The following is a 22,466-nucleotide window of genomic DNA, read 5'->3' as shown; positions in this document are numbered from 1 at the left end:
GTCCCCAGCTTAACAACAGGATTCATCATAAGTCGATTCTGATACAAGTCGAATACCTTTTTTTAATTTTCATTATTATTGCCTTTTATTATCAGTGTCTTTATAAATCCAGTCTTTATTTGTCTTTGGGGTTAGAAACATTGCATATAAACTTACAGATATATTTTAACGTAGTATGTAATACATATTACTAACAATACCAAAACCCACTGCCATTGAGTCACAGCCTGAAGCCCTGGAAGGTCAAGGGGCAGGCGTGGGCCAGGTGTCCCTCAAGTACTAAACATGAACTCTAAATTTTCTACAACCCAAACAAATTCTGGTAAACGAAATATGTTCATTTATTTTCCAAATAGCCCACGGGCATAACAGAAGGCCAAGGAAGGGATATAGCTACCCTATAGGACAGAGTAGAACTGCCCCAGTAGAGTTTCCAAGGAACGGCTGGTGGATTTGAACTGTCAGCCTTTTGGTTAACAGACTTAACCACTGTGCCACCAGGCTCCATTACTCTAAGATGTACCAAAAAAAAAAAAGTTTGTAAGTGCAGTTTGTCGTAACTCAAATTTCGAATTTCATGTCGTAATTTGGGGACAGCCTGTACTCTCTTTGAAGCTGACTTGTCTGTTTACTTGTTCTGCTTCCTCACTGAGAGCAGAACCTCTTCTCTCTTGTTCCTGCTGCCTCCAGCGCTCAAATAGCTTTCAGCTGGTGTAGGCGGTGGTGGATGTTCAAGGAAGGAACGGCTAGCCAAAGGTGGAAGTGCAGGCTTCTACTTTACCTTTTCATGGTATTCATATCTCGTAGAAAGATGCTTATATTTAGACTTTACTTTTTTCTGATTTGCAAGTAGTGACTCTTCCTTGTAGAAGAATTGAAAAACAGAAAAGTATAAAACAAAACCCTGAAATGAAACACTGTTAATATTTTGAAGCGTTTCCTCTGCCTTTTTCAGTGCCTGTGTTTGTATGTGCACAAAATGGAGATTTTATTATAAATTCTACCATACCATCTAAGTGTGAGCATCTAAGGCCTTTTGTTTTTGAAATTATTGTTTAAAAGGCTGCATAACATTTCATCATAATAGATGTAATTTTGTTTACATATGTAGATATTCATCTGTTGCTGGAAGTTTAGGTCTTTATATTATTTTTGTTCTTTCAGAGTTAAGATGGGTCTCCTTGCACACAAACCTTTGACTGTATCCTTGATTCTATCCTTGGGATAGATTCCTTACACTGGAAATCAGTGGGCCAAAGGTGGGATATAATGGAGTTTCTTGCATACTGCCTCATTGCCAGTAGGGGTGAGACCACTCGTGGTGACGCTGTGAGCACTGACTCCCGAGAGCGTTTTATTTAAATAGCTTCTCAGGCTTTAGAATTGATGATACCTCGTCATGGCAGAGTCCATTTTTTTTAGTGGTATATCTGTTTGCAGTGTAATGGATTATTGCTTTTTTGTGTGGCCTTTCTCACCATGTGATTGGACGGGACTATGCAGATATGGTAATTGTAGCCCACCAAGGGGTTGGTCAGTTTTGCCATCTCAGTGGGCTTGAAATAAGCCACCCCAGAGGCAGGAAAGAGAATCTCACCACCACCAAGGAAGAACAGCCAGAAAAGCCAGCACTTCCTTTGGACCCGGGATCCCTGCGCTGAGAAGCTCCTGGAATTAGGAGACCGAGAGAGAGAGCAAGCTGTAACCCTGAAGACAGTGAGAAGTGGTGGCAGGAGAGACCTGGCAGCAGGAGGTGGCACGATGGGCTTCCTGGCTCACAGAGAGAGAAAGCTGAGTACCTTTGGGCAGAGACATAGGGCCAGGGAGAAGCATACCTGTGAGCATGACTGGGAAGAGGCTGTCCTGAGGGAAGAACTGTATCTTGAGTGTCCCTGAACTTGAATTGTAATCTGTTACTTCCCTAATAAACTCCATAGTTGTGTGTATTGTCTGTGTGGCCGTTCCAATGAATTATCAAACCCAGTAGAGAGTGCTATGGGAGGGATTGTTGGTGTCAGAATTGGTAAAGATGGCGGAGAGTGGAGTCACGTCTGACCCCTGACTCATAGGAAGCAGCCTTGGGCTGTTGATCCTCTTTCCCCTTTGAGAAGTTAGAGGAGGTCAGATACCGCCTCCACACCATTTTTATACTGTTTAAAGGCAAAAATAATCCCCCTAGGTTCCAGTGAGGGGAACCACGTGTAGCTCTTGTGTAGGAATCCATCATCCTTACGTCTTGGACGTATGTTCTCTGCATGAGCATTTTATTTAATTCTCATAAAAGCCCTATGAAGTAGATACTGTTGTTCACAGTGGAGGAAACTGAGCTTGAGTGAGATTAAGTACCTTGGCTAAGGTCATGCAGGTAGGAGTGGCTACACTGCTGCTCAGCCTCAGACCTGTTGCCTCCTGACCCTTATGCTACACTTGCCTCCATGGACGTGATCTGCAGTTACAGGCCTAACGTCTGCATGCAGTTCTCCTCCTCCTGGCCAGGTAACTGTGGACACTCAGGTTTTCTTGTTTTTTAAATGGAGATCATAGTTTGATTTGATCACACAGCAGTTACTTCAGGGGAGCACAGAGATTAAAGTATATACAAGCTGTCATGGATTGAATTATGTCCCCCAAAAATATGTGTATCAATTTGGCTAGGTCATGATTCCCAGTATTTTGTCATTGTCCACTGTTTTGTCATCTGATGTGATTTTCCTATGTGTTGTAAATCCTATCTCTATGATGTTAATGGATGGGATTAGAGGCAGTTATGTTAATGAGGGAGGACTTAATCTACAAGATTAGATTGTTTTAAGCCAGTCTCTTTTGAGATATGAAAGAGTTTAGAATCAAGCAGAGAGACATGGGGACTTCATGCTACCAGGAAACAAAAGCAGCAGGAGAACAGCATGTCCTTCGGACCCGAGGTCCTTGCACTGAGAAGCTCCTTGACCAGGGAAGATTGATGACAAAGACCTTGCCCCAGAGCCGACAGAGAGAGAAAGCCTTCCCCTGGAGCTGGAACCCTGAATTCAGACTTCCAGCCTACTAGACTGTGAGAGAATAAACTTCTCTCTGTTGAAGCCATTCACTTGTAGTATTTCTGTTTTAGCAGCACTAGAAAACTAAGACACAAGCACAGTGGATAAATGGTAAAGAACTATACAAAGTGTGGTTGTAATACTAGCCTTTTCTATTATTTTATTCCCAACAGCGTTGAACAAGTTAATTTTTAAGAGCCAGAGTATCTTTGCATTTTAGGCATTCACTCTGTACCTTCCTCTTTTAACTTACATCCTAGCAGTGTTTTTAGGGCAAAACCTAACTTTCTTGTCACCTCCTCTCTTTTTATAGCTACATAGTATTCCAGTGTGCAGATTATCATTTTTTAACCCATCCCATATTAACAGCACCTAAGTGTTTCCGGTGTTTTGCTGTTACATACAGTGCTGTAGTGAATAACCTTGTCTACATGTCATTTTGGATGTGTTTGGGTATATCTGATGATAGAATTGGGAATTTTTAACTGCGCATGAGGGGGAAGGCAGGCCGTTGTTTTTTTGTGGAAGATTCCCGAAGTGACTCTGATCCAGTCTTCCCCATGGAGAACCATTGCCTTGTCAGTGAACTGGGCCATTCTGCTGACTGCCACATCCCCCTTCATTTCTTATCTGGATTCCAAACAATTCATTTAAATTGCAGCATAGCTAGGAGATTGCAGTTCTGGTCTCTGAAGATACTAACCACTTTACCAAGCTTTTCTTAAAGCAGAAACTTTTGACCCACATCACTTAAATGTTGAATATTTTGAGTGTCTGTTGCATACCACAGTGGTTAAGAGCTTGGCTTAAGAGCCCGGCTGCTAACCAAGAGGTTGGCAGTTCAAATCCACCAGCTACTCTTTGGAAACTGTATGGGGCACTTCTGCTCTGTCTTACAGTGTCACTATGAGTCGGGATCGACTCGATGGCAATGGGTTTGGTTTTGATTTGGCTGTGTGCCTTGCCCTCTCTCAGGCATTGTTAGGGCAGATAAGAAAGATAAGTTTGAGAGTCCATCTTCAAGAATTTAGTGAGTAATCAAAACAAACGTACATGCAGTCCCAGTTAGAGTTAAGCATTTAATTGGTTTGCCTGGGATTGAGCTGGGCAGGGTGACATTAGGGGAGGCTTCCTGTAGACTTCCTCTGATTTGGTTTTTGCCTAAAAAGTCCTAAGGCTTATTCTAGGGAAAAGGGATTGGGTTAGGGCGGGATTTCTCAACCTCGGCACTATTGATATTGTAGGACAGATCATTCTTTGTTACGAGGGGCTGTCCTGCGCACTGTAGGATGTGTAGCAGCATCCTGGTCCCTATTCACTGGATGCCCATAGACCCCCCGCCCCCCGCAAAATGCATCCAGACATTGCCAGATGTCATCTGGTGGGCATAGTTACCCGTGGTTAAGAACCACTGGATTCGGGAATAGTGGAAAATGAGACTTTATAAGTAAAATAAAAATAGAGGTCTAGAAGAGTTTAAAAAATTAGGTAAAGGGGGTTGAATGTGATGCAATAGATGGTAAAGAACTATTGTAAGTATCAAAAATGTTGAACTTGATGCAGTAGGTGGTATAGAGCTATTGTAAGTATCAATAAGACAATTTTTTTTCCATAAAAAACACCTAAGCACTAAAGTGACTCCAAGGATTGTCACATCAAGACTCATTTGTATATGGCAGTGCTTCTGTTAATACTGTTGATGTCATTGATCTTAGTGTTGGGGGGTGATTGTTGCGCACCTAGGGTACAAAAATGGAATAATGGACAGTGCATTCGGTGTGATGGTCTTTCTTAGGGCTTGGGTCCTGAAGGGAGCCAGCTGTTGAGCTGAACTGAGGTGTCCCTGTAGCCTTTGGCCTGTTGTGTTTGTCAGCTTTACCCCAAACCTCCCCATCAAACTATTGCAGGACCTTGCAGTGGAGGCATTGTCAGCCCAACCTGTGGGTGGCCTCTGGGCCTCCGACGTGACTGTGCCATGCGTACACAGGGGCATGAGCAGGGGTGGTTCAGGGAATATGGGGGGAAATTACAGCTTCATGGTCGCTACCCTCTAACTGAAAATTTAGCATCTCCTGCGGTTATGGAAACAGGCAGAAAACCTCAGTGCCTGTGATTCTCAGTAGTTGAAATAACAGATGTTTTCATATTGCGTTATCGTTTATGCTCATCCCTGTTTTGAGATGACATTAGACTCACTGATTCAGTGTGTTAAAGAAGTGCATTTGTTTTAACACTGGACAAGTTCAGCACACTTGGTTTTATTTGCAATCCTGGGAACTTTATACATTTAAAACATAATTCTGGGAATGGGTCAGTTGGTGTCCTCAAACTGTCAGTGAGGGGACTGGCACAGAAAAAGTTAAAAACCCCAGCCCTGGAGGCCTGTTAGTGGATAGGAGCTGGACTCTTTTCTGTGGCTGTCACTGTTTGGGGGTCCATCTGAGGGCATAGGATTTGGAATGTTAGCATGTACCATTCAGATGTCTTCGATGATATTTAATGATACAGATTTTTGTTTTTTAGTTGTTCTAAAAATGTGATTCTGGTCCATAAATATCAAAGTGAGTTTTAAACACAAAGCTTTAAAGAAGCCTGTGTAACTTTAAAGGCTGTCTCAGCAGATGTCATGAACTTATGAGAACCTTTTTTAGAAAAGGTGTACATATCTGGGAATTAGGATTTGTGATACACTATGAGCACCACTTTTAGGCTGACACTTTATGCAGTCTTGTAATCATCGGAAGGGGCCTTTGAGTTAATCTGATCTAATTCCTCCTGCAATGCTGGGGTCCCCTCTTGCATCCTACTGAAAAGAACGCTGGTCAGCCTTTGACTGTCTTGATTGCAGCATCTGCATCACCTGGTAGCTTGTTAGGCCTCTCAGGCCCTGCCCCGACCTGGTATTAGTATCAGGCTGTTAGTGTCAGACCTGCACTTTGGGAGATCTGGAGGCATTTTGCATGTTAAAGTTTAAGAAGCAGCAAAGTAGTCTCTATTTATAAACACCTATAACAGAAGTTTAATTTTGTAAAAGCCAGAGTATAAGCTTCTCCGTTATTCCATTTTTGTTCCCTAGGTGTCCACTGGAAACCCTGGTGGTGTAGTGGTTAAGAGCAATGGCTGCTAATCAAAAAATTGGCAGTTCAAATCCACGAGGTGCTCCTTGGAAATTCGATGGGGTAGTTCTGCCTTGTCCTGTAGGGTTGTTACGCGTCAGAATCCACTCGATGGCAAAGGTGTCCAATAAATATTGAACCTAAAGCAGCTTTCCTGTAAGAACCACGGGATGGTCTGTGTGCCACGTGACTGCCAGTAGCTTGCTTTGATTCCTGGGTTTTAGCTCTGTCTTATTAACTATGGTGAAATACTCTGATGATTGTATGTAGTGTAATGTAGATTGCAAAAATTTTACTTTGAAATAACGGTGCTGTTTTATGTCTGTTTAATCCTGAATTTCATTAGAATCTGATGATACGGTCATCCATTTAAAAGATAGCTTATTAATTGCCTGCTTTGTGCCAGACACCCTTCTAAGCACAGGGAATACAGTGGTGAACAAAGCAGATAAAATGCTCTGCTGAGCAGAGAGAAGGTCTTGCTCAGAAGGTGTCGTTGGAGAAAAGACCTGAAGGAAATGAAGGGAGCAAGCAGGGCGGGTGTCAAGGAAAAGAGTTTCAGCAGCGAGGACAGTCCAGGCCAACCGCCGTCATCACAGGAACCAGGCACTGAAGGCCCACCCTTGGAGGTCATAGGAAGACCGGCTTTGATGATGAGCTGTAATTAGACAGCACAGTGGAGCATACTAATTGTTTCATTTAAAAAATTAAAGTGAGGTTCTTACAAGAAAAAAGGATTTTGAAATTAATAGAAAAAATATCTCAAGGTTGAGTCAGGCTTGGCTGCTGGAAGGAGTTCTATCGTGGCCTTCCTAGCAGTAGCAGCGGGCGACATTTGGAACTGATCAGGCCTGTGTCCTCGTGTACATCCGCCGGCCCCTGGAGCTGTGCAGTGTGCGCATGAGTCAGAGAGCATGCAAGTTAACTGCCCAGGTCACATGGGCAAATTAACTCTACCAAAAATAACCCAAAACAGCATTTCTGGGAAGTGCAAGGGAGGCAGCTTTCAATGTAAACAAAGGAGCAAAGTAAAGACAAAGGCTCAGTTGGAAAAAGTGAACATTTGGAAAACTAAGAATTGCTTTGGGATAAGATACTGAGGAAAACATTTCTTTACAGTAATTACAGTTTTAAGGAGTTTTTTTCAGAGCTGTCTTGTTTGTGTCAGATGCAATGCGTATATTTTGATAAAGTAGCTCAGAAGTTTTTCCCCTTCTATTTGTAGCCACCACAAACAGACCTACAACCTTTAGCGTTTCCTGTTACAAGCCTTGGAAGGAACTTCCTGTTTTCCCCTTTGTTCTTGCTGGGAATTGACAAGATGATAGATTCAGTGTGAAATGGGATCATCAATGGCTGTAAATTAGAATCACCTGGGGAGCTTAAACAGCAAAACGCACACTAAAAGGCCAAACATGTTTCCAGGCCCCACACCCAGAAATCCTGATGTAAGTGGGATGTGTGGGACTTGGCACTGGTATGTGTTCTTTTAGTGCCTCTAGGATTCCAGTGCACAGTCCAGGTTGAGAACCAACATCTTAGTCCATCCCAGTAGGGCTCCTAATGGTTATAGTGCATTTTCCTCTACCCTGCCCTTCTCTCCCTTTCCCCTAGCCATTTAGGGTGGGAGGCCGAGTGCTTGTTTGTGGCTGTTTGGGATGTTCTGGGGTGGGCAGGTGATGTGTGTGCAGAAACTTGTTTCTGTGTCTCTATTTGGTGCAGGAGAGGTTCATCACTAGCCAAGAAGGTTAGTACTTCTGTTGTTGGTTGTCAAGGCAACTAAATATCTCTGGCTGTAGGACTAGGACTCAGAGTGAGTTACCAAAGCAGCTAGAAAAGAAACTAGAGGGACCCTGGAGGTCATGGTCACCAGACCTTCTGTTAGCCCAAGACTGGAACCATTCCCAAAGCCAGCTCTTCAGACAGGGATTGGACTGGACTATAAGATAGATAATGATACTAGTGAGGAGTGAGCTTCTTGGCTCAAGTAGACAGATGAGACTATGTGGGCAGCTCCTGTCTGGAGGGCAGATGAGAAGGCAGATGGGACAGGAGCTGGCCGAATGGACACAGAAATACAGGGTGGAGAGGAGGAGTGTGCTGTCTCAGTGGGAGGAGAGCAGCTAGGAGCATATAGCAAGGTGTATCTAAATTTTTGTATGAGAGACTGACTTGATTTGTAAACTTTCACTTAAAGCACAATAAAAATTAAAAAAGTAAAGTAGCTTGAAAATATGGAGGTTCCTGTGAGTCAGGTCAAATAGGACTGTATCAGATATTTGTTATATAATGAAAAACACTGATCCTCCTACATTGTTTCCCAAAGTAATATTTACTACTTGGACCAAAAATCTTGCTCTTTGAGTAATTACTTGTACCCATTTAGTCCTGTTATCTTGCTTAATGAGAAAGAAGTTCATTTTCGAATCTACCAGCTGCCCCTTGGAAACCCTGTGGGGCAGTTCTACCCTGTCCCGTAGGGTCACTATTAGTTGGAATCGACTCAGCGGCAATGGCTTTAGTTTTTTGGTTTCTAGCCGTTGAATGATGAAAGAAACTGCAAAATTTGTGGGAAATAATCCAGTTCAGTTCAACTATTAAGTTATAAATAAAAAATGTAGCTTTCTTGATAGTATCTTGTTAATGTTATTGAGACAGTTGACTTTTAGAAACATCCTGGATGAGTAGGGTTGATTTTCTTAAGTTATAAACTTCCTAATTAACTAGACTTGTGATGAGTGACATTTCTTGGAAGGTGTTCTTTGTGTCGTATAGGAGCTGTTATTCCTGAATGGGGCCTAAGCAGCTTCCAGAGCCCAGAGAGGGCTCCCTGCTGCAGTGAGCTTAGTGGAGGCATGAGAGGATATGGTGTGTGGTCTCACTCAGCTCTCGGTCTGTAAATGATTGAACACTGCTCTCTGTGTAATACTGCAAATACTGGGTTGTGTTGTTGTGTGCTGTTGAGTCAATTCCAACTCATGGTAGTCTCATGTGAGAAAATGGAGCAGCCCATAGGTTATCTAGGCTGTAATCTTTATGGGAGCAGAAACCAGGTCTTTTCACCCGTCAAGCTGATGGGTGGGTTCAGACCACCGATATTGCTGTTAGCAGCTGAGCCCTTATCCATTTGCTCCATCAGGGCTCCCCTTAAATACTAGATTAGAAAATGAAAATAAAAATTTTGATTAAATTTTTTTTCTTTGAATGAGGCAGGATATAGATATATAAAATCAGAATAGAATCACCCCGTCTCTCTAGTGAATCACTCTTCCACAAACCTAGGTGCACAGGTGCATGGAGAGTATTAATGAAGTGACAAGGCAGAGTTTTTGACCTCTGTATAGGTTAAGAGCTTGGCTGGTAACCAAAAGGTCAGTAGTTTGAATCTACCAGCCATTCCTTGGAAACCCTGTGGGGTAGTTCTGCTCTGTCTTACAGGGTTGCCATGAGTCAAAACCGACTCTGTGGCAATGGGTATTTTTTTTCACATGTGCAGGAGCCCTGGTGGCACAGTGGTTAAGTGCTCGGCTGCTAACCAAAAGGTTGGCATTTGAACCCACCAGCTGCTCCCCTGGAGAAAGATGTGGCAGTCTGCTTCCATAAAGATTTATAGCCTTGGAAACCCTATGGGGGCAGTTCTCCTCTGTCCTATCTGGTTGCTGTGAGTCAGAATTGACTCGATGGCAGTGGGTTTGGGGTTTTTTTTGGTATTTATGTGGTATCCTTTCCCAGTGCTTGCTGTACATGTGTTCTGTGGCTGCTCTGGGCAGTCTCCTTGCTGACTGCATTGCTCCCTTCGTGCCCCAACTGGAAGGTGGACAGTCACTGGCCCTGCTTTACTAGAGCTCTAGGCTCTGCTTCCCTGGGCCACACCTTTCCACAGTCTGTTGCAGAATCTGTACTTGCAGGTGAGCTTGCGGGTTATTTTGCTCCACCTCCACCTACTATACAAGTGATGAAAATAAAGGCCAGAGAGGTGAAGCCGCATCTCAGCTGCTCAGAGTTAGACCTTAAAAAGTCAGTGCTCAAGTCTGTTTCCCCAACTTCCCCTTTATTTTATATTTTTCCAAAAAGGGGGACCTGGTGGTGAAGCGGTTAAAGTGTTCGGCTGCTAACCGAAAGGTTGGGGTTTGAACCCACCAGCTGCTCCCCTGGAGAAAGATGTGGCAGTCTGCTTCCATAAAGATTATAGCCTTGGAAACCCTATGGGGCAATTCTCAGAATTGTAGGGTCATTATAAACTAGGATTGACTCGACGGCAATAGGTTTATATCCAAAACACAGACATACACACAGCCACCCATGCCTGCTTTGATCAATTTCAAACTCTGGTACCTTTCTCTGATACTGTTTGAAGTTTATTTATACACAGGCACGTTCATTTTAAATCCAAAAGAGGGAGGGTAGATTGGATGACGCTTACTGTTCTGTGACTTGTATTTAAACTTAATATACGTGGGACACTTTTATTGTTCCTTCATGAGTGTATCCTTTCCACAAGTGACTGTCCTGTAGCTCATTTAGTGGGGTGTCTGTTGATAGATCTTTGCGGTGCTCTCAGTTTCATGATGACAAACTTGGCATCAGGGAGCAGCCTCACACGTTTTTTCCACATGTAGGTACTTTTGTGATGCAGTCCTAAAAAATGGAATTGTAGTTTTACAGTATGTTTCCAGCTGTACCACAGATAGATTGTATGGTGTTCTTTACCGTTGTTTTTAGAGTATTTTGTGATTTATGCAAGATTTATAGAAGGGTGGTGTTAATCCTGTCACGTGACTAGTTTTACAGGAAACTGTATGACTTGAAACGATATAATAAAAGGTTTTGCCTCACATCTAGGTGTATAATTTATGCCAACTTAGCTAATACAGTTTCTAGCCAACCTAATGAACCCCTGACACAAGACAAAGAAAGCTGCCACGTTTGGTACAGCCATCTGGGCTTTTTTAAAAGTTTGTTGGTGAGTAGTAGATTGGTGTACTTTTTGTCTTTCACAGGAAGTGCTTATTATTACACAAGTGACACAAGTTTTATAGAAAAATTTCAAAGTAAGATAAATATAAATAGCTTTTAAATAACAGCAAAAATAATTCCATATTAACTAACTGGAAGGAAATAAGATGATTGTATTTCTGTTCCCTCAGATCACTCCAAGGACTGAGACCCCCATCAGCAGTGTCAGTAATAGTTTGGAAAATGCACTACACACATCAGCACATTCCATAGAGGAGTCGCTGCCCAGGAGGCCTTTAGGAAAACACTCCAAAGGTGAGTCCAAGCTTGGGTTCCATGAGTGCTTGCAAATGGCCGGAGGGAAGGTGTGCCAGAGCGCGGAGAGGAGGTCTTTGTGATGGTGCTGTACTACATGCTGGTAGATCATTTATAAATGCTCTTTAGTGAAGGATACTATTTGTTTAAATTCTACAAGAAATACATGAATTTGCCATGGCTCCGAAATTTCAGATATTGTTGTTCATTAAAGGGGGCAAAACTGAAAGTGCCCCCATCAAAAAAAGTCTTAGATTCTAAGCAGCAGTATCCTATGGAACTTTCTGTGATGAATATGTTTTCTGTGTACACTATCAAACATGGTAGCCGCAGCCACGTGTGTCTTTTGAGCACTTGGAATGTGGCTAGTGTGATGAGGACCTGAGTTTTTAATTTAATTCAAATGTAAATAACTCAGTGTGGTTGGTGGCTGCCATATTGGCTGTGTAGTTCTAGAGTGAGCCAGTAAGCTAGTAAAAGGCAATGTGTGACGCTTTTCAGATAGACTCTCTCACATGCCTGGCTTTCCGCAAGCCATTCCAGACAGTAGATAACAAAGTCGAATTTATTTAAAACTTTATCAACTATGTGATTGTATAGGAGAGTTTTTAAGAGGAGAATAGAGGTGACTGTGTAGGACTACCATATTTTTTCACAAATAACATTCCCACACATACACCATGCATGTGTTGTGGCATTTCCAGAAGTGAATTTCAGCCTCATTCACCGCTCCTCCCATATCACAGACAATTCATATCAATTCTGTTCATTTTCTTTAATGTCCTGCTTATGTATATAAAAATAGTCTGAAAATATTACTTTTGATAATAATTGTATAATAAAGGTATCAGCTACAGTCAAGAAACCATGGATTGAGTTTGGTAGTCCCCCAGTAATCAGAAAATAATCGAAACTGTACATTTGTTTCTGTTAACTTAAGTTGATAATACCTACCTTAAGTGAAGTTTCCATGTGGTCAGAAATACAAATTGAAGTCAGTAACGTGTAAAAAAAAAAAAAAAAAAAATGGCATAACGTGTGGGGGTGGGAGGCACGTAGTTGGCAGAAGACGAATTAAGCACATGTTATTTGTGTAAAAATACAGTAAATGATAAATTCCAGGTATAAGAAACACTTGCTGTAGTCTCTGGACTCTTCAGAGGGGGGAGCAAACAGGATGGGACTTCCCAGGTGGATCCCTTATAGTAAGGGAACTGGAACTTCTATAGGCAGTTTTTCTTTGTTTCTCTCCTTTTGTTGTTTATAGTACATTTGTTTCTTTTCCTAGAACTTAAGTGCTTCAAGGTCAGGAGCTGTGTTTGGGTTTGTATGTTGTGCCCTCCTCTGTTTCCCTCTTGTCTTAGGCACGGTGCTTTGTACTGCACAGATGCGTAAAAGTGAATAGTTGTTGAAATAAACCTCCACTCTGACAAAATCAGAGAGAGCTGCCCGACTCAGAGTTTGGACATAACTCTGGAAATATTCATCTCTTACCAGCCGCAACCTGTGTTTATGTTCTGTTATTACAACATTTAATCCTTACACCAGCCCAGTGAGGTTTTATTACCCCTTTCAACCCTCATAACACTCCTAGGTGTGTGTGTAATAATTTCCATTTCACATGCGTTCATGCCTTTGGAGGACCCGCCTGTCTTGGTGGAACGTCTTTACCACGTGGTCGTCCTAAAGACCAAATGCTGGTTCAGCTCCCAGAATAGAGAGCTATCACCTAAATTCTAGGCTTTTTTCCACTCTGAAAACTGCTGTTTTCCTTTTTCCCCGTGAATGTTGTCCAGGAGGTAGGCCTCCCCAAGGAGCTGCTGCCTGTGTCCCCAGATAATCAACACTGGACTCTCTGCCCACCAAACCTCCTTCTGATCTTAAGGGGCAACCTCCTCTTTATCCTGGCACTTTTTCCTGGAGACATAATTATTGAGATACCCCATTGCTTTTCTGTTATTAATTTTAAAACATACGGCCAGAAAAACCACATGGCCGTTGTTCGTGTTTGTCTCTCGTTTGTATGTTTTGGTGCGATAAGAGGGAAAGGAGGAGCCTCTTTTCACAGGAGCCACAGCAGACCTGTTGTCTGACCATTATTGTCCTTTCTCAGACTAACGTAGCGCTTAGAAAACAGAGTAATGGGCTGAGCATCATTGTGTACGTTATTGTCATCTACAGTATTTATTCTCCATCCGTGGCTCCTTGGGAATAATCATTTCTCTGTCTAGAAATTGGCAAACAAGTTAACTTGGCTTTTTTTTTTTCTCTTTAAATAATTTTATTCAAAATGAAGTATCTAACAGTGCTTGACACACTTTCTCATTAAGGAGCTTTCTTTTTTATGTAAATGACCCAAATCATATTTCAGTCAGAATCTTTTCCAACAGCAAGTCACCAATTTTCATCTACCAGAATACCACTCTGCTTATGCATGTAATTGATACCTTGAATTCTAAATGATAGAAATATATATCTTTCCTTGTGAATCTTCTCTTTATTTTGGCTTCTTAGCTTCTCTCAATGGCAATACTTCATAATTTCCTCTCTTTTTCTAGTGTGTTATATCCAGTCAACCTCTTGAGTTCTACTGACTTGCCATTTTATCTTTCTTAAATCTGTTGTATTCTACCAATTTGTATTGATAGCCTAGTTTAGGTCTTGATTTCTTACTGGGTCTATTGAAATAGGCTTTTACCTGATATCCCTAACACAAATAAGATACTGCTGCTCTTTTTCTTCCCATGAATCAGTGGTTTGCAGATGTCAGTGGAATGCGATGTTCATGCTTCTTGGCTTAGTATTCAAACTCTGGCCCTCGCCTGACTTTCTAAACATATTGCCACCAGTTTGCCTTCATAAACCCTATGTCAAGACAAACATGGGCTGTGTGTTGAAGTGGAAACGATGGGGTGTTCAAGTCAGGCAAATCTGTTCGAATCACAGCCCTTCTACTAAGTAACTGAGACTACTGCAAACACTTACCTTCTGGCTGTGAGCTGCAGATTTTCTCATTTAAAAAATCATATCATTAATACCAACCTTAAAGCAATGCTGAAAGGGTGAAATAAGACAATATGTACCAAGCACTGAGCAGCGTGTCCGTTATCCTGTAGGAGATCGATAAATACTGTTTCACTCATCTCTTCTCCCTTTTTATAAATCTCCCAAGATTTCCAGAAGCAGACTAAATCACCAAAAGTGAACTTTCCCAGTGGCCATTATGCCTAATTGAATTAACTGTTTGGCTAATTGGTTTCAGTACATTGACATATATCCAAATTTACTGCCTCTGTCCTTTGCTGCGATTGTTCTATCTGCCTGCATGTCTTTATAGATAAAGCTTCTTCTGGACCTTTCCATCAAGAAGTCTTCTCTCGTGCATTTGAACTCTCAAAGTTGTTTGTTTGTCCTTCCTCTCTCCTCTTGAGGTGTGGCCCCTGCTGAGCTCTTACGAAGACTCAGAATTATTCTCTCCAGTGCTCCAGGAAGTCATTATCAATTGGATAGAATTATCCTTTAAGATAAAACACTACTGCTTATATCTCACTCCATTCCTTGGATTTACTTTTCCTCTTGCTGGAGTGCATCTTTTTGTAGTTTTCTCAGCAAGAATTACAGCCCAGCATCAGACATTCACGAACTTCCCTCAGGACTACCTTTAATTCCTGAAAATTTCATGAACCTTGTTCTGTAGCCAGGAGCCTCGCTTCATTTGGAGACTTCCTTCCCTCAAAAGTGGTAAATGCGACCTTGGTTAAATGCCTTAACTTGGTTTTATTAGTCAGAATCCTTGTTAATCCTTTTAGTGTTTTGTTGGGCAGAGGTTGTTGCTTTTCAGTTTTTATATCTTTCGCTTGACATTTGGTGATTACCCCCGCTCTAAACTCTGTCCTCCCTTGGTTTAGTTATTTATCTATTTTAATTGTGAAACACCATACATAGAAAAGAGTTGATATGGCATGCATTCCATTGGTTTCCATACCACAGTTGCCTGATTTTTCCTCTTGCCTTTCTTCCTGCTTCTCTGTTTCCTTGGAAGTTTCCTCTTAAATATTAGTAATCCCCAAGGCTCTTTCTGTTCCTTCTACTTAATACTTTTCTCTGAACAGTCTTGTCTAAGCCCTTGATGTAACCACCATTAATGTGTTGATGACTTTAAAACCTGTAACTCCAGCTGAGACCCTTCTTCTGGACTCCGAATCCACATTAACCAGTGGTAACTGAGTATTTCCACCTAATAGCCTGCTGGTATCTCTTAGTTGGTATGCCTAAGATGGAACAGTTATCTTCATCATCACCCCCTTAGTTGTGTTTCTGGTATTTGTGTTTGACACCAGTTGTCTTAGTCATCTAGTGCTGCTATAACAGAAGTATCACAGGTGGATGACTTTAACAAAGAGAAGTTTATTCTCTCACAGTCTAGTAGGCTAGAAGTCCAAATTCAGGATGCCAGCTCCAGGGGAAGGCTTTCTGTCTCTGTCAGCTTCTGGAGGAAGGTCCTTGTGATGCATCAGTCTTCCCTTGGTTTGGGAGCATCTCAGCACAGGAACCTCAGGCCCAAAGGACGTACTTTGCTTCCAGCACTGCCTTCTTGGTGGTATGAGGTCCCCATGTCTCTCTGCTCGCTTCTCTCCTTTACACCCCAAAAGAGAGTGGCTCAAGATACCATCCAATCCTGTTGATCTCATCAGTATAACTGCTACTAATCCAACTCACTACATCATAGTGCTAGAATTTACAACACACAGGAAAATCACATTAGATGACAGAATGGTAGACAATCACACAGTACTGGGACTCATGGTTCTGCCAAGTCGACAGCAACAGCAAAAGAAGTAATGCTTCTAAAAATTACCCTTATGAACACAGACAACTAGATAAAAGTGAGAAAGTAAGCTGGTATTTTAGGTACACTATTCCTTTTATTCCTTAGCTGAGACCCTTAAGAGTATTTTTGATTTTTAAATGAAAACTGGATTATAGTAATAAAAAATTTAAAGCAGGAAGCATCTTAAATGTTATTAGAGTTCAGTTTAAGTATGACATATGAAGAAATGGAGTTGTAGAGGACTAAGGAGAAGGGGTATTTGCTGGAAAATGATTCTGGTTCTTTTTTTCCCCCTTTATGACATAAATGACATTTTTTTTTCCCCTAAAACTAAAGTTATTCATTTTTTTTTTTAAATAATATTTTATTGTGGTTTCAGTGAAGCTTTACACAGAACTTTAGGTCCCCATTCAACAATTTCTACACAGATTACTCAGTGCCATTGGTTACATCCTTCACAGTGTGTGAGCATTTTCAGTATTTCCATTCTAATTGTTCCATCTCCATTAATCTAGTTTCCCTGCCCCCTTAAATTCTCATCTTTGTTTTAAAGTAATAATAACATCCTCTTTACTGTGATTTCTTTTAGCATAGTTTTGGTAACGTTTGAAGTGTTTTTTTTTTTTTGTTGGGCATATAGAATTAATTTCTTTAATAAAGATACATTGGAAGCAAATAAAAGAAAGACATATTTGGCAGAAACCTAGGAACCACCTGGTTTTTTCCAAAAGGCTTTAGGGTAGAAAGGGAAAATGTTTCAAAAGAGTAAGTTATTCTCAAACGATATTACAGCTATTACAGGTTTCTTGTTTTATAAGTCCTGATGTGAAAGTTAACACTTTCAAATTCTTTGAAGATACCTTGGCAGTCAAAGTGACCCTTAGGCTTTAGCAGTTTTAATTGAGAGATTCCTGGGCCAGGAATCAGGAAAATGTGATCCTAGTCCTGGCTTTGTCACCACCTGGCTATCACTTTGGGTGAGACACAGTCCTATGTTGACTTTGACTTTTTGCTGACCTTCTCATTGTTCAGGATCACTCACCTTGGCTATTGTCATCACACCTTTCTACTTTTCTTCTAGCTTCCCCTCTCCTCCGCCAAAATCCATCTCTGCATCTCTCAGATCCCTCTTCTTCAGCAGTCTTGCCACAGGCTCCCGTGTACAGCGCTGCCGTATTGCTTGGTTGCCTCCTGCCTTAGGTGGAGGAGTGCAAGGCCTATCCCTGAAGGCTGCTGAGAGTCTGGTCCCACCCTGCTCTTACCTGCATTTGGTGGTGCCTGGACACCTTCAAGTACAAATACACTCAGTATTTTGTAGTGAACTGTGTTGCCTGATCCCTTGCATCAATAGCATTTTGGTTTTCTTTTTGGATTTGTGTTGCAATTGCTACCCAGATTAATTTATAAGAATTATTTCAGGTGCCTGTCTTGCTGCCTATGCCTTTGGGCATCCTGATTAAAAACAGCAGGCTGCAGCTTGCCACAAGTGCAGTACATGGTGTATGACGTGGTGAGGAGTGGAAACTGACAGGAAGCCAACTCTTCTCAGGGAAGGTGGTGCCGAAGTCCATGTTGCTAGAGTGGTGGAGGAAAGGGCCCAGGGCTGGCACATCTTATATCGGGCTTGCTTCACCTGCACTTTAGGTCGGATGTGAATTGACTGTTTTTTTATGTTTTTATAGAGTTAGAGTTTTGTTATTTTGGTAGGCCTCAGTGTTCAATGGATGGCATCTACCATTACTTCTCTAGGCCTTCCTTGGTAGACTTGCTGCCGTGTTCCCTTCTTCTACTTCAGTTAACATGAGCGTGAATTGCCCAGGAATATAGGAAGTGCCTGACCTCTCCCTCCTCATCTCTACCCCACCTTCCCTCCACCCAGCCCCTTCTAGTTATCTTCACAGTTTTGGGGAAATGAAAATCAAAGTTCGTATAACTATTTATATGAGGTTTTGTTCTACAGAAAGGAAATGTGAACTTGGTATTTGATATCATACTCAATAATTATTGTTTTTTTCTTGTAGGCACAATAGGGATATTATAGTTACTTGATAAGAGATTCATTCTTAAATGTTTGTGGTTAAACCGTAATGTCTAGAATTTAATATAAACATCCAGTTTGGGGGAGGGTGGCTGTGTGGTAGCGATGTGACTAAGTGTATGAAGGAAGGAGTAGTCCTGACTTTGTGGTCCATGTAGCTGGATGATGGAGTTCATGGGGTTTGTTTTATATCACTTTGTATATATTTGAAATTTTCTATAATAAAAAGTTCTTATAGTTTTTAAAGAATATTTTCATGACCTTGGGGTAGGGACAGATTTCAAGAATTCCTTCAATTCCATATGAACACATCTAACAGCCAAACATAAAACTTCGAAAAGGCTTGGCTAGACATTTCACAGAATGGAAAACCCATACAGACTAACAACAGAAAGGTGTGCAGCCTCATTAGTGATGAGGAAGATGGCAATTAGCATGATGTAAATGAGGATGCACAGAGATGGAAATTCCTATACACTGATCATTGGGGTGTAAGTTGGTACACGATCAGGAAGACCATTTGTTGCTATCCAGTAAGTCATTTGAATTATAAGCAGAATAAAGCAGTCTGTCAACGTTCGGAGTAAGCAGTACCTAAAAACCCAGCGGAGCAGTTCTGCTGTGCACACACAGGGTCGCCATGGGCCAGAGTTGGCTTCAGAGCACCTAACAACGAAAGTATTTATAACAGAAACTTTGTATTAAATTTCTGAGAATCATCAGTAATTAGGTATAACTTTCTTTTTTAATTAAAAAAAATGGTTTTTTTTATAATGGTCATTATTTAATTTGGTTTATTTTAAGGTTTGGCATCCGAACAGACAATGCTATGCGCTGATTTGGAAAAGTGTCTGGTGTGCTCTAACTTGGCTGGTGTTCAATTTTTGTTTCAGCAGACAATCAACTGGTTAGGTTCAGGCTGCAATTTCTGACTAGCCTTCTGTGGGTTGTGGTTGCGTGTGAGCTCCATTTTCAAAGCATTTGCAGCGCTATTTGGATCTGTCCTACGTGCACATTACCCGGTGGCCAGTCCAAGCCTTGGGCAGTGATGTAGTCTGTGGTTCAGATCTCAAAGTCTGTGTGTGCTGTTTAGAGTCAGATCCACGTGTGCAGCTTGGGGCTGAGCCCAGGAGTTCATAAACAACTTTATAGGGTCGCTTCTCTGAATTCTTCCCTCTGCTTTCTCTACTGTGCACTTCCATGACCGTGCCCATGTTCGTGACCAAGTGGCAGGAGGACAGAAAGAGGAAAAGAGTGAGGTTTCACCCATCCCCTTTGGAGTCACAGCTCCTCAGATTCAAGAGGACAGCTTCCCTCCTTCAGGGCTTGGCTCCCCGGGGTTCTCTGTTGCTGCCACTGCCCCAGAATTATTTGGGAGTCGGGACACAAGAGAATGGAGAAAAGAAAAAGATGGAAAAAAGACAAATGGGGGCTTTTGCTGCTCTCTCAGAGCATCAGGAGTTCCCTGTTCTATTCCTTGGCCTGCGCTCACTTGAGGGCTCCTCCTGGGCTCTCTGTCTGGGCCTCGGCCCACTTGGGTTTCAGGCTGTGCTGCATTCAGGCCGGGGGCCTGGAGGAGAAAGAACTGGTACACATCTGCCGGTATGGTGGAACATTGAACTCTGGTCTCCTTCCCAGCTCTCCTCCTCCTGTCCAGGCTTCAGAGCCCTCCTGGGGCTGGCTGCTCCATGCACACTGTCTGGGGGTGATAGCCACACACGGGGGGGAGCTCTTCATATGACCTGGAACCAGACTTCCCAACCCGGGGCTTTATAGGCCACATTCAAAGAAGTTTTCCTGAAACACAGGTTAGCCCAAAAAAGCCGGAGGAAAGCACTAAGACTTTTATTTTAGCACGGAAGTTCAGTTAACATCACTGTATAGGAAGATTATGTAGGACTACTATAGAAAACCTCAGCTAACACAGTACTAAAATAAGTACTTTTAATCACAAAAGGACTTTTTTATTCACCGTTAAGATGCTTTTTCTTTGGATATAGTCACCTAAGTGCCTTATTTATGGCTTAGAATGTAAGGCTATTCATAGATTAATTATTTGTAATCTCGGGATTGTCTTTTATATCTTTAAAGAAATAGATCTCTTCCTGCCTTAAGGCCCCTACCTTTTTTTGTTAAAATGGAAGCTCCACTGCAGGTTTTTCGTTTGGTTTTTTGTTCTCACTCTGGCGGTACCAGTGAAGTACAGTGGATCTGTTTATTTGGGAGAGGAGAAGTGTTTTGTTGCTTTTTCAAACATAAATCCAATAGAGCTAATTACAGTTAATAAATATAAATGGGAGAAGAGGAAAATCAAAGACAGAAAAAGAAATGGCCTTAATAAAAGACTTTTGTGTGTAAATGTGTTTCTTTTGAACTCTAAGACAAAACCAGGAGAGATTTTGAGAAGAGTGAGTAGTTTGGGGTGGGATACAGCCTATGTTCTGTGGTTTGAACCTGTGATAATATAGTTGACTCCGTTAGCATTGACCTTATGATTATTTATAGAAAAGTATAATATATATGTATATATAGCGTATATGTTCTGACAAATTGAACGACCCTCTTCTCTGCTTGGTTTTACAGTATTTTTATACTCTTGTTGGAAATGAAGGACATTGGGTTGAGAGGAATCAACTTGGGTAGGATCTGGGATGTGCCTGTCTCCTCGGGACACTTCCCTGTTCGTTGCCTTCCCGAAACCTGTTGCAGATTATATTTTATAAAGTCTGATTTTTTTGTCTAAACCTTCCAGAATCTTCTCTGGAACCTTTTTTTTTTTTTTTTTTTAACCCTAAGGTAAAAATTGTAATCATTAAAGCATACTGGTGCATGCATTTCAGTTAGTGGATTTAAAATGGTTAGGTTAATTTGCTTTTAGTTAGAGGATATAGAGACCATTTAGGTAGATGGCAAAATAATGTAAAACTGTCATGCTGATTGTTTGGTGGTTGCCAACCCGGTCATTACAGAATTCGATATTTATAGTAGAGAGTTGATACTGGTTGGCTGTCTTAACTTTTGGACACTTCAAGCCTTGCATGCCCTAATGCTGTCCTGCTTCTCTTAGGAGTGGCCATGAAAGCAACATTCCAAGTGGAGGAGTGCTTAGCAAAGCAGAGAGGAAGAAAACTAGTGCAGGATGTCCTTTCTCCCAACCCCTCCTTGGGGTTATAAAGAGGCCCAGGGCCAAGGTCACTTCAGAATGGAAACTTATTAAGTGATATTCATAGTTGATCTTATATCATTTACAGATTAGAACAGTTGTACATTTAGCTTCTGGTCGTTGAGCCCTGTAAACTTGGAAATACATGTTAACTAGATAACAGACTTGTCATTTCATTGGAAGAATCCTTTAAGATTTAGATACACATACACACACAAAGCTTTTTAAAATCCTGTTACTCTTGTACATGCATAGAAAGGAAAATATGATCAAAATAGACTCAATAAGATATCCCCAAAATGTATTCACTGATCCCTGCTCTAGGAATCCCTTTCTGGACTTGGTTGGTAGGTCTGTGGTTTTGGACAGCAGCAGCGTCCTGTGTGCCGTCCGGAGCACTGGTAAGGATACATTTCTTGGAAGATTGCTCTGCTACTGTTTCTGGGTTTTCTTCTAAGCCACCGGCACCCAGTTTGCAGGCGTGTTGTTGGCTATTTTCTTATCTTACCAGGAGGTTTCAAGTCATGACAGCCATGGCATTATGGCCAATTGGCCAGCAGCAGTTGTGAGATACCATTGGTGATGGTTATTAAGTGCCGTCAGATCGGTTCCGACTTGCAGTGACCCTGTGTATGTGCGCCATCCTCATGATCGTTGTTGTGCCGGCTCCCATTGTTGTAGCCACTGTGTCAGTCCATCTCTTTGACAGCCTTCCTCTTTTTCCCTGACCCTCTACTTTACCAAACATGGTGTCCTTCTCCAGGGACTGATCCCACCTGATAACATGTTCAAAGTATGTGAGGTAAAATCTGGCCATCCTTGCTTCTAAGGAACATTCTGGGTGTACTTTCTCCAAGACAGATTTGTTCATTCTTCTGACAGCCCATGATATATTCAATATTCTTCACCAACATCATAATTCAGAGGCGTCAGTTCTTCTTCCGTCTTCCTTATTCAGTGTCTAGCGTTCACATGCAAGAGGCAATTGAAAACACCATGGTTTGGGTCA

The 22,466-nt window shown here is 41.8% G+C and overlaps 1 protein-coding gene across 2 annotated transcripts in view; it reads left to right on the top strand.

Annotated features, from left to right (window-relative positions):
- Positions 1-22,466, top strand: part of ZCCHC14 (zinc finger CCHC-type containing 14) — an 80,230-nt gene that overhangs the window by 20,822 nt on the left and 36,942 nt on the right. For both annotated transcript variants that reach the window (XM_049863925.1, XM_049863924.1), the window contains exon 2: positions 11,302-11,425. In XM_049863925.1, the coding sequence (XP_049719882.1) occupies positions 11,302-11,425 (124 nt within the window). The remainder of the gene's footprint in view (positions 1-11,301; positions 11,426-22,466) is intronic.

This window comes from Elephas maximus, chromosome 21 (assembly GCF_024166365.1).
Source record: "Elephas maximus indicus isolate mEleMax1 chromosome 21, mEleMax1 primary haplotype, whole genome shotgun sequence".
Taxonomy (NCBI): Eukaryota; Metazoa; Chordata; class Mammalia; order Proboscidea; family Elephantidae; genus Elephas; species Elephas maximus.
The sequence above is the reverse complement of the archived record's forward strand: the minus strand, read 5'-3'. Positions and strand labels throughout refer to the sequence as shown.